The following is a 13,165-nucleotide window of genomic DNA, read 5'->3' on the forward strand; positions in this document are numbered from 1 at the left end:
TCTCACCCTTCTATATCACTCATAAATGTAAAGGCTTATAAAATCTGCTAATTATTGTAAAGCTGTCGACTAATGATAACTATTCATGTATTCACCAAACAACAAAAGTATGTTCAACTTGTATTGTAGATTTCTAAAACATCATTATGTTATACAGAACTAGCAGTTTTGCCCCAAATCCACAGTTTATATATAGTCTAGAAATATAGGTTTTATGAATTTATTATGAGCACAGAGTGTTTATTTCATAAACAATTTAATGTATATTATATATAGGGTATATATAGTTTTATGTCAAACCTCTCTTATGGTGTGTCGAACGTCCCTCAAGTGGGGAGGTTTGACCCAGTTTGAACACTCTTGAAAAATCTTTAATAAAGAAAATAATTTTTAACTTAAATAAATAACAGCAATGTAAAAAGTTGCTTGGATGTATTTCCTTTCGAAAAAAGTCAACCAGGAATTTTTTTTATTCGAACTTTAAAAAAAAAAAAAAAAAAAAAACCTTAGTAAAAAGTGGGTCAAACCTCCCAGTTTCCCCTACTCAAGTGATTTTTCATAAAATCTTATATCACTACATTAAAATTATTATTATTTGGTCAAAACTGTCTTTATGAAAATTTTATTGTAAATATTTATTGTATTTGTATTTCATACAGCATAAATTGATATAATTTTAAATTTTGGTATTTTATTTGCCTTAATTTTTACTAATATTTTTATAAGAAGAATTTAAAGTACAATACATTCATATCTGTCATGAAAGCATTTACTACAATATATTTTACTACAATAAAATAATTATTATTTGGTCAAAATCTGGCATTCAAGAAAAATAGGGGTCAGTAATATATTTTTTTGGCATAGATCCCATTACCATCCCATCATAAAACTTTGCATGGCAGTTTATGAAAATACTGTCTATTTATAGAATTTTTTTGAAAATTTTAAACGTGGTACTTTTTGAAAAAAATCAAAATCAAAAATTTGATTTGCACCAAAAAAAAACTTTTTTTACTACTACATAGGACATGTTGCATATCTCTTAAAAGAGCATTAAAAAAGCTACAAAATAACACCAGTCCCACCTCTCTAACTCAATTTTGACAGCTTTTAGAGCAATTTGAAAATTGCTTGTTTGTAGTTTTTTCACGATTTTTTGAAAACTTTACAAGGCCGTACACAAAAAACTATTCAAGATAAAAATTTGAAATTTTGTATTTTTGTTATTCTTAGTGCCCACTATATGTGTGCCAAATTTTATCAAAATCTGAGGGGGTGAGGTAAAATGGGTGTGTTGAGTTGACATGGAATGACCCACAAATGTGACGACCAGCAACAGGCTGGGCCCAGCATATTCTGAGGAAATTGTTATTTTGTGCGCAAGTGCACAAAAACTCCAAAATAAGTATACCGCTGGCTTCTTATTATTTGTTATGATGGAGCGAAGTTTATTTTATAAAGTCATGGCATTGGCATACTTTTATGTTTCAATCATTTTAAATTAACCACAAATGAATTAATAATCATTTAAAGGAAACTATGCTGTTGTATCTTTTAAAACAACTTGTTGGAATGATAAGCCTAACCATATACCCATTTTCAAAATATGAGATTAAAAATTGAAAAAAAAAAATTTTATTTCTTCCCTGTAAGTTGAAGCAGCAACAAAAATGTCCAATTAAAGATATTATGACATAGTAATAAAAATTTCTCAAAAATCAGGAACTGGAGATAGAAGTTTAGGCAGACAACATGCAGCTTGAATTTATCTACTTCAGTTTAAAGTGTTACCTCTCACTAAAAAATAATCTATTGGAAAAATATATTTTGTGAAACAAAATTCAGAACAGTCAAGTATAATGTCCCACTCAAAAAAATGCAGATTTAATTAAAAATAATTTGTTTTTAAAACCATATATTTTGACTACCCATTTTACCCCATTACCCATTTTACCCCACCTGACCCTAGTCAAGATGTTTGAAGTGTTACAGTGAAGTGATACAAAAATGTCAAAGACTGATGGTGTGATGTGTGATCCAATGTTTGCAACTGTGAGACTGTCTCTTATTTATTAGTTTTTTTTTTTCAAGTACAATCAACATGTATCAACTACAGAGTTCAGATATTTTAAAAATAACTTCAAAAATAGATTCAGCAGAATGATCGACTGGTTGAATTATAAGGAAATATACAAACTTCAGAGCCCTGTGGGCAAAGCTCATCACTCCAGTTCATTATGTTAGTACGACTAAAAAAAAAAATTCAAATAAATAAACCAAAATTATAAAAATGAAAAAAAAAAAAAAGAATTAATAGAAAAAAAAATGTACAAGCACCAAAACCTGTTTTTGTTTGTCGATAGATATCACATAAAAAACATTCGCTCAAAATTATCCTACCATGCGCTCATTTTAAAGATGAGTTAGTCGATTGAAATTTTCATAAACTGCACCAAAAAAAGCACAAAAAAGACCACATAAAAATCGGTTTAAATGTACCAATAAAGAAAAATAACTTACATCCTTCATAAATCTCAACAGGAATGTGGACACCAGAATAGGAGTAATTCACACCTTTTCTGAATTTATCACTATACATTAGTCTGGGATCATTTTCAGTAAAATCCTTCATTTTTGCAAACTCTACATCAGAAATCTGCAAGAAAATATTAAAATTACTGTACATAATATCCCTTTAACTACAATTTCATAGCATTTCAATTAAATAAGTATTTTCTTCAAATGTATTTATCAGCAAAAAAAGGTTTATTAGTAGTGAAATTAAACCAGCCGATGTGTGCATCACGTGACTTCCTTTTACGGTAATTTAATGATAATAGTAGTGCCTTGGAGTAAACAAAGAAACACTTTAAATATTTTTGCTCCAAGTTTGTTGGGAACTGAAGCAAAAAAACGTTTTATACAGATTAATTTTCACAATATTGGACACTAGTGGTACCCGCACGGCTTCGCCCCTAATAGAAAAATTAAAAGGTCTTTTGGTTCGCCTGTATGCTTACAAATAATGTATGGTGAATTTTCTCGTCAATTGGCTTGTACTCATGTTACGGTTACACGTTATGATAATTTCGTATCTCGCCAGTTGGCTTGGGCCCATGTTACGGTTACACGTTATGATAATTTCGTAATTTACGATAGTTTTTTTTTTCTTAAAATTGGAATAAAAAAAGAACCACATCAAATTTTCGAAAAATCGTTTCGAGGTGCACACCCCCATGCTACATACAGTGTGCCAAATTTCATGAAAATCGGCCGAACGGTTTAGGCGCTATGCGCGTCACAGACATCCTACAGATATCCTACAGACATCCAGACATCCTCCGGACAGAGAGACATTCAGCTTTATTATTAGTAAAGATTTCAATGTGTTTCAATAGTTAACTGTTATCAATGCACTTGAGTTTGCATCGATATCAACAATGATTTCCCCCAAAAAAGTGGAAAAGACCCCCTTAGGTACATCTGAATGCAACCAAAAGGGGAGGCGCACAACGACCCCACTAGGAGTCTACGTACCAAATTTTGACTAGGACATACTGTTTTTGAGTTATGCGAGATACATAAGCACATACAGACATCACCAGAGAACTCGTTGTAATTAATTCTGGGATCATCAAAATGGATATTTCGGGTGTCTATATGTTCTTAGACATATATCCATGTGAGGTCAGGTTGAAAAAAAAACTCAACATTCATTCGGGGGAGAGCAAAATGGAAATTAAGGCCTATTTTTGGGTCAAAATGTTTTCGTGGATACAATACTTCCTTTACTTCCTAGAAGGAAGTAAAATGACAAGTTAAAAACATGTCAATTGGTAACTGAGTTATACTGTTTCACAGTTCAACATTTGATCACAATAGGTAGGCTAAACATTTAGTTATTTTTAAATTGAATGTGAAAATAAAACCATATAAAACACCTCTTAGAGCTAAACTAGGACAATTTAAAAGTAAAAAATTACTGCTTTGTCACCATATAGCACCTAAAAAACCTTAAAGCACAACATTTGGTATCTAAGTGAGGATTTAGTAGGATTAGGTTTTTTCTCAGATCTCGTGCCTCCAAAGGAAAAGGCTGCCATGGTTAAAGATTTGTAGCGAGCAAAATCTAAAAAAGATTTTAGAAAACTAGAAGTCAAAGATATTAAATCTTTTTGGAAAGAACTATTGTTAGATTTTGTTACAAAACAGACTCTGAATCTGTTTACTGTAATGAAACTTTATGCTACTTTTTTACGAGCTAATGTTCATACCTGAGCTAAAAGAAACGATGAGACCTAAGCTAAGGAAACAGTGTCTGCATTAAAGGTAGTAAATGATTGTGCTGAGCGAGCAATTAAATTAGTAAGTGATTTTAATTTGCAACTTACTAATGATGAAGAATAGCATCAACTGACTTTTTAAATAGTGGAACATCAAACCGAAAATTCATGGAATTTCCAGTTAAAAATTTTTGGAATTAATTTGAGCAAAAAGAATATTAATGTAATCATTGCTCATTATTAAAAAACATAGGAAAAATTGCTTTTATAATGTGTAAATAATGTGTTTTATAAAACTTAGAGAAACAAAAATGTTTCTCAATAAATTAGGCTTTTGAAACTTTTCAGGGTGTTGAGCTGTTACTTAATGCTCTTCAAATACTGTGTTAACCCTCGTTTATTGCAGTTAATTCGTTCCAGACTTTACAGCGATAACTGAATTTCCGCGAAGTAGGATTCTGTATTTATAAACCGAATATTTTCCTAATTAGAGGGCATAAAACTTACTTTACGACAACTTAAATATGTTTCTAACATAGTTAGAGCCCCCTAGACATGAAACAGCATCTTTAGCCACCATTACATTTGTATTACTTAATATATTGCACAAAATTACACGAAATATATATCATTGTTAATCATTGAGAAATAAACTACTCACACACACAAGTTCTTACAATCTATCTACTAATCTATGAAAATAGCTCAACTTGTTCGATGATGAATTAATTGCCAGTTAGTGACCGTATGAATCCCCGTTTTTCCTCTACATTTATCCTCATTAAAGGTATTACGTATATACCATATACAACTTACAAAGCTAGTACATTGTTGAACACTATTTATAGATGCATTTACATCCCCTAGTAATAATACATTGATTTATACTTTCCAGTTAGTGTTTAACGGTTAAAATGAGATGGCGATTCCCTTCACTTTCTTCGGTGATTTTATATCTCCACTCCCTCAACTAGTACAACTACACGCTTCAAAAGAGCTCAGTTCGCTTAAAAAGACATCATTGTAATTCTTTTGTAGGGAAAACATTATACTAGTTACTGTATTTGAAAAGAAAAAAAAAAACTGTGAAGTAGTGAAGCCACGAAAGTTGAAGCGAGAAGTAACAAGGGATGACTATAGTTTAAAATTTTGCAAGACTGTTATTTACATCAAATGTTACAATAATACTTCAGAGTTGAAATTCCCAAATTTTCTTTTCCCCTTACAACTTTGGGACAGTTTAATCCACATAATAAAAAAAAAAAAAAAAAAAAAAAAAGTAAAACTAGACATACATTTCAGGATTAATAAGAAGACTCTTTATCCATAAGCTGTAAGCATTAGTGCCTCACCCGGTAGCAGAAACTTTCTAGCCAGTCTGCGACACTATTTTGGGTAGTTGAAAATAATCTGCAGCATTATTATTAGCTTTATTTTAAGTTTTCATAAAATACACAAGTCCTTTGTGAAAGTCAAGACTTGGACTATTTTCCAACTGGCCAGTGGCCACTAGACCCGAAAAACTTAGTGGCCACCACTGTCGCTGAGTTTTAAAGTATTAAGGGGGGGGGGGGGGGAGGAAGGCAGCAGCTTTCACTACTTTCATAAAAATAAATAGAACTCTACACACTATGAAAAACAATTATTCAAGACGTATGAATTTTAATATGGAAAATTTGCATTGAAAAAGGTTTTTAATTTTTTTAAATTAGTAAATGAGAAGTTGGCAGGAAACTGCATTTTAGATGAAATATTTAGTTTATAGCAAAGCCTTCAAATCAATGAGGATCAAATACAACTGTGCAGTTAATAATTCGCATTTTTCAAAAAAAAAATTTAAAAAAAGAAAAAAAACATGGTTTATTGAACATTTTATGTTATCTTCAATAGTTTGTGTTGAGGAAAACATCCAATTCTGTTTTTGGAAACTTACGTAAGTAATAGTATCGTTTATTTCCATCTTGCGAATTACCAAACATGGCGTCTACGCGAAAAATTCATGGTTATAAATAGATATTTGAATTTGTTACATAAAAGTATTAATAAATTCAAAATCCTTAAAAAACTACAATTTAGGTGAAATAGTCAGTTTTTAGCACATTAGCCTCTAAAGCAATGAAGATAAGATAATATTCTGAAGATAAAATTTTGCATTTTTAAAGACAATAATAAAGAATTATCCAAAAAATGGCACATTTTGCATAATTTTCAACAGTTTGCATTGCAATAAACATCCAATTCCCTTTTTGAAAAACGTAGGCACTTCATGAGTCTTGCGTACCAACATCCCGGGAGTGACCAAACATGGCGACTGCGCTAAAAACTAAAATATAAATTTCTGAATCTCTTGCAAAAAATATTTTAAAAATAAAACTCCTCATGAGACTACACATTAGTTGAAAAGTTTTACGCTTTTGCGTCCAAAGCAATGAGGATAAGGTGAAATTTTCACATAAAATTTTTCATTTCTCAAGAAAATTATTTAAAAAAATAAAAATAAAAAAACAATTTGCTGCACATTTTAAGTTATTTTCATTTGTTGGCAGAAAAATAAAACATCCAATTCATCTTTGTTTTTGAAAACTTTTGCACTTTTCTACTTCGATTTTGTGAATGACCAAATATGGCGACTATGTTTCTAGCTGTAATGCTAAAGCATCCATCGCCTTCCAGGTCAAAAAGCGATCTCAAACAATCTTTGCCAAGTTGTATTTCCTTTTTTTTTTCTTTCTTTTTGTTCATTGGTAAAATTATCTGCAGGCCGCCGAAAAATCTGCGACGCACGTCTCGCGTCTCGCAGTTTCTGCTACCGGGGTGCCTCACAAATGTATCTTTTTGAATGTATTACAATGTGGTACAGTGGAACTCCAATCACCTAAATCGCTTTCAAAATTGCAATTTGAAAAAAAAAAAAAAGATTCTGTTTCTATATTGTGAAAAACTGTGGGGTTCATGCATCTGTAACTGGTATTCTTTTCAGAATTCTGCCACAACTTCACCACGCCCTATCTCGGAACACAAGGGATGGGAGACTTTTTACTTGGGGTTATTATTAATTCCCACACATAATTTATTAAATGATCAACACATTTCATTAGCACCATTTTATCATGAACAATATTATTATATATATATATTACATATTCTACTTTTTTATTTGCAACAGGCTACAATGCAGTATATAGTACTTAACTTGGAAACAAGCTGGTGTAAGATTATTTTTTTTCAGACACTACAGCAACAATGGCATTTTAGCAATCAGGACAAAACAGTTTACCATTTGCAACCATAGGAGCTAAATTTTTTTTTTTAAATTTATAATTCAAATGTGGTACCCATTCATAATTTTTGCACTATGTTTCTCATGTTTAGTTTGAGCAACTTTACTGTTATTTGCACACATATTTTCTTAATTTTAACAAGTACTCCAAAAAAGTAATTTTTCTACTTCCTAATGATATATGTTCTCTGGTTTGAACATTTTTTCTGGATTCAGATAAAATTTTATATCACTGAAAACTAATTATCAAATGAATTTTAATTCATGCAAGACAACACTTGAGAAAAACGTCATCTAAAATGACTTTGCAAATGCAAAACTACATTAACTCGTAACTAAGGGAGGTGAAAAAATGGGACGTAACAGGATTTCAGAGACTGCTCTTTTCACAATTTTTTTAAAAATCGTGTAATTAAAATACAATCCTGTAATTTTCCTTAGATGTCCTTTGAACTTTTATTTGCACGGGGAAAAATAGTTTTGAATTTTTAATCAAAACATACCTTTTTTGAGGAAATTTTGCTAGTCTTAAGATTTTTCGAGAAAATCATATGCTGCAGTAAAAAACTAACTGCTCGTAATAAAAATGAATCTATTATTTATTAATGATTTTATTTTAGCTCTTTGATATATACAGAACATTTTAGTACCAGAAAATTGATTATATCACTTTACGGGAAAATTTTGACAGCCCTATTAGTATTTCCACGAATAATTCAGCCTTCATTGTGTACCTTGCATAACTTTTGTAAACATTTCAAACAACTCTCAACTTTATCTAGAATATTTTGTAATGCTTCCACATAACGGGGATAAGACAAATGAGCCTAGTATATCCGCTGTTCGAATGTTAGGGGCCATGTCTACTCCTGCCGAAAATTGTAGCACTGAGGGGGAGGTGCGGTCTCACAGACCACTTCTAAAGAATGCAATGAAATTAAAACCAGATGCACTTGCCTAAAGATACTGATAAGCAAGGGGGGGTGTTCAAGGTCACAAAACAAAAAGCTATTGGGAAAAATCATTCAATCCAGGGTTGGCTAATTGCCGGCATAAACTGGTTTTTGCCCTGCCCGTGGCAGAAACTGGTTATAACCGGTAAAAACCGGCAGAAACTGGCAAAAATTGGAAAATGTTTTTAATAGCTCTAGTAATTACTTAATGACAGGCAATTAAGTAAAATGAAAAATATAACTCCATTTTGTCATTGCAAAAACTTAATATAATAGTTATTTAATAATTAGTGTAAAAATATGTTAAATAACAAGACTGACATTTCCAAAGCAAAGTAAAATTTATCATAGTTAAAATTGCTATGTGTTAGAAAGTTTAGCCTTGTAATGTTGTAAGTAACAATTTTTTCAGTTTGTTGTTTATAATTTTTTTGTTTGCATTTAGTATAAAGTGTAATATATATATCAAATATTTAAATAAATACAGATTTGTTTCATTTCATTAAACTCTAAAATTCAAGAACTTGTCATTTTACACTTAATATAACTGAATAAAGCTATTCTCAAAGAGCTTAATCAAGCAGTTACTGATAATCATTTACTGGCCTATATGCTCCATCCAAAGTATTAGGGAGTAAATTTATCATGTAATCAAGAAGAAAGTGCCCGCACTTTACTCACAAATATTAACCCTGATTATGTACCTTATACCATTGCTTTACAAAACAAATCGGCTCCTTTTCCCAAAACCTATTTTTCCAATCATGTTGTAACAACTACTCCAAATACCGCATGGTGGTCCAGTTTGAAAAAATGTGCTATAGATGAAAGTTTTGTGAATCTTGCTTGTTCTTTGAGGATAATGCCAGCTAGTTCTGCTGGGATTGAAAGAATCTTCTCAAATTTCTCTGTTGTGCACAACAAATTGGGAAATTGGTTAGGTTTAGAAACAGCAAAAAGACTTTTATTTTGTTACAGGCTGCTGCAGTGAGAAAACAATGTAAAATTTGATTTTGAATGGTGATAGTGTTGTAAATAAATTGTATTTGGGTTAAAATTTAATCATATTTCTCATACATTTTATATTGTATGTCAGGAATTGCATGTCATTTTTTGAGTTTTTGCCAGTTTCGGCCATAAATGTGGCAGAAAGGGGTTTTTGCCATGTCGGTTTTAACCGGTTTCTACCAGTGGTTTTTACCGCCTCGGCAGAAACCTGCGAACCCAAATTCAATCAGACTGAAAATGAAATAGGGGTGATCGGATGAACTTTTGAGCGGTCTGTGAGACCACACCTCCTCTGTTAAGGGATAAAGCTGTTTCAAAGCAATAATAATTAAGATTTAAAAACAAAAAATCGGAAAAAAAAAATTAATGGGCAATACCAGGGGTAACTGACTGATATTTTTGAAGCAAAACAGCACGTATTTTGTAATATTCAACGTAAATATACAAACAATCTTTTCTCGTAGAATATTGTATTTTTAAGGCTGAATTCAATGGTATAAATTAAATTCAAAAATACATTTTGAACAATTTAAAAAAAGTTGTCAAGAGCAAGGTAACTGACTGATATACTTCTTTTTTAAATATCAGTCAGTTATCTAGTTTTTACTAAATATTTAAAAATGATTCAAAATATATTTTGGGAATTCAACTTATACGATTTTATTCAGCTGAAAAGATACAATATTATAAGGCAAAAAAGCATTTGCACAACATATATTTTGCATTGAATGTAGCAAAATATGTATTGTTTTGCTTCAAAAATGTCAGTCGGTTACTGTGGAATTGCTCTAATACAAATAATGGTGTTAAATTCAGAATAATAGAAGGTACTTACAACTATTGATGCATCAAACTTGTAAAATTTTACTGTTTCCTCCGCAGCAGCAACTAGTCTCTAATTGAAAGATGAGAAAAGTAAGGGAATATGTGCTAGAACATATATATGAATTCGTTTAAATCTAAAGAAAATATTATCTTACTTCCAACGCTTCCATTTTTTTCTCCAAATTCTTGGTTAAATCCCTGGACATTTTATGAACTAAGCTGTTTGCATCCAGTTTAACAAGTTTAGCTTTTCTCAAATCATCATAACTCTGTAAAATGATAATTGAGTGTTTTCAGCAGGGAAATTGGATCATAATAAACTTATATGGTGCAGAGGGAAAGTAAAAAGGAAGAATAAAAGCGAGACTCTTTTTACCTTTTCCAGATTCTTAATTCCCGTATACTTGTCTAAATTTTTGAGGAGATTTTCTTGAAATAATTTCGCCCATTCAGTAATGCTGTAAAAATATCACAAAATTACGATTGCATTGTTCAATCAAAAATTATTAAAATATTTTGCCAGGTGTAATCATGATAAATTTTGATTAAAATATAGACCAAAGTTTCGGAAGTTACACACAGTACAATGTTTAACACGGGTTACTTTAAATTATTTATACACATTATTGATTAGCTTTTAAAATGATCGAGAAAAAAATTATAGCTTCGAGAAACGGTTCCTAAAAATTCTAAGAAATTTTCGGGAGCAAAATTGGACATTCAGTGCATTAATTTCTACTCAAATTGGAAAATAACCGGGAAATAAGTTTTCCCTCATTGCGCAGGCATTGCGAAATCAAAATAGCAGACACCTTTCTACATGGCAGCGCGATCGAAAAACTACAATTCTGCTCAAAATTCAAAGAAACACATAATTATGATCCCTCGGTAGAAGCAACTTACTCTTCCCTCGATGGAAAAGAACCATAAGCGTTAACACAAGCAAAAAAACACAACTGTAAACATAAATTCGCTATTGCGGCCCATCGCACTGTCATTCCGCTCGCCGCCATTACGGCAACTTGCGGGGGCCTGCGCACTCTCGAACCCCTTGTTTCGTCATGTGATCGGCGAAAAATCCCTGAGAAGCAGGCTAAGGTGTACCATGTGACATTCGAGACCCGAAGATTTCGCTCGATTGCTTGGCGCGCCAGAAAACGAATTTTCATTCAGTGGCTGGCAGTTGGCGTTCTCGGGGCTGTGGCCTTTAGCGTTCAATTTTTTATTTTTCAACGAATGGATAAACCAATTTTCTCTATGTTTCAATCATTTTGAAAAAATATATTTCTTCAAACAGTAATCAAATGTTTCTGCATTAAGGAAAGAAGGAATAAGAGTGAGGAATTTTTTTTGGAGTGAGTGCTTGCATTCCGCTGTAAGCCACTACCCACTATCAACTTTAATTATTCATTTGTTGAATAAATTAGTTAGACATTATTTTAGTTTTATCTAAATGATTCTAGGATATTTGTTTTAATTTTTTAAAATGTCGGAGCACATTTCAAGTAAATCATACTGCGCTCTAAGAGACCGCACGGAAAATATAAAGAGCTACAGGGGGGAAAAAAAAGCATTTTGGGAAGCAACGATCAGTGGCGTAGCGACTAGCGAGACATTTTTCATGAGAGAGAAGGGAGGGGGGCTTCACTTTCCAACACAATTGTACAAATAGCCAAAATAAAGGTATAACAGAAAAAAAAGATAAATGAGTATGGTAGAAAGAATTAGATGAATATAAAGCGAAATAGAAAGAGATAAATACAAAATGGAGATGGATACATAGAAAGATAGGTAGACCAAAAATAGACACTTAGATATTTGAAATAGAAACATGGCTAAATATAAGTAGAGATAGATAAATATATGGATATAGATAAATAGATTAGATAAATGTAGGTGAATAGATAAAGATAGAGATCGATATAGGATAGGGAGATAAATATAGAAATAGAGGGAAGAAGACTTCATTGCTCTTGAAGTCAACTGAAAAGAAATTTCAATTTTCTTATCTATCGTATTTTAAAGAGAAAAAAGCCTGATTAAATCAAATGCGCCAGCAAGTTAAAAGCTTACCCTTTCATCAGTACCATAGTTAGAAAAAGAAAATAATCATGGGGTAAAAGGGTATGGCTCCTTTTATATGGTCCTTCACGATGATCAAAAAAGGATAATTTCTGAATTTTGTAGGGGGATATATCCTTACCCCCCCCCCCCCCGTCCCCTGTCTTTCATTACTTTGTGCTAATAAACAAGCTTCCATTTTACACGGAATTTATGTTGCTGTTGGGAGGACCTCTTAATGACAATCCATGGATTGATGCTCTCTCTGTAGATCGGGTTTCTTAGCAACGATAGATGCAGTACAAAAAAACTAATATTTAGGATTGACACGCTGTTGTTGAAACGTGACTTTCGGATGAGGTTATCGTTTTCTCCTGTATACCAGTGGCTATCGAGAAAATCTAAGGGACCATACGAACAAATATGGAAGAAGAGAAGCCATATGAGCCTCTTGTAGAGGGGTATAAGCATAGACTAATAATAAGAATAGACCGAGCTATGGCAACCCTTTTGCTGCTCATAAACCAAACCATGTGACTGGTGGATATCCTAGCAACAGCGGGCGTTGATCGCAGCAGACGATCAACGCCCGAGAGAAACGAAATAAATACAATTGATGGAACACGGAAGAATGATCTTTTATGGAGTCCGACTTGTAAATTTGTTATTCTAAGTTGTAAATATTTTGTTAATATAGTTTGTTAATATAGTTTTTCGTTTAGATAATACTGTGCATTTTCTTTAGTCAATTT

The 13,165-nt window shown here is 31.9% G+C and overlaps 1 protein-coding gene across 1 annotated transcript in view; it reads right to left on the reverse strand.

Moving 5' to 3' along the window:
• The window catches only part of LOC129220420 (voltage-dependent calcium channel subunit alpha-2/delta-1-like), a 96,512-nt gene extending 85,135 nt beyond the window's left edge, over positions 1–11,377 (reverse strand). The window contains 5 exon segments of the mRNA XM_054854840.1: positions 2,524–2,659; positions 10,363–10,422; positions 10,508–10,621; positions 10,729–10,810; positions 11,256–11,377. Of these exon segments, the coding sequence (XP_054710815.1) occupies positions 2,524–2,659; positions 10,363–10,422; positions 10,508–10,621; positions 10,729–10,810; positions 11,256–11,365 (502 nt within the window). The 5' untranslated portion in view covers positions 11,366–11,377.
• Between the last annotated feature and the right edge of the window lie 1,788 nt (positions 11,378–13,165).

Source organism: Uloborus diversus, chromosome 4 (assembly GCF_026930045.1).
Source record: "Uloborus diversus isolate 005 chromosome 4, Udiv.v.3.1, whole genome shotgun sequence".
NCBI classification, from domain to species: domain Eukaryota; kingdom Metazoa; phylum Arthropoda; class Arachnida; order Araneae; family Uloboridae; genus Uloborus; species Uloborus diversus.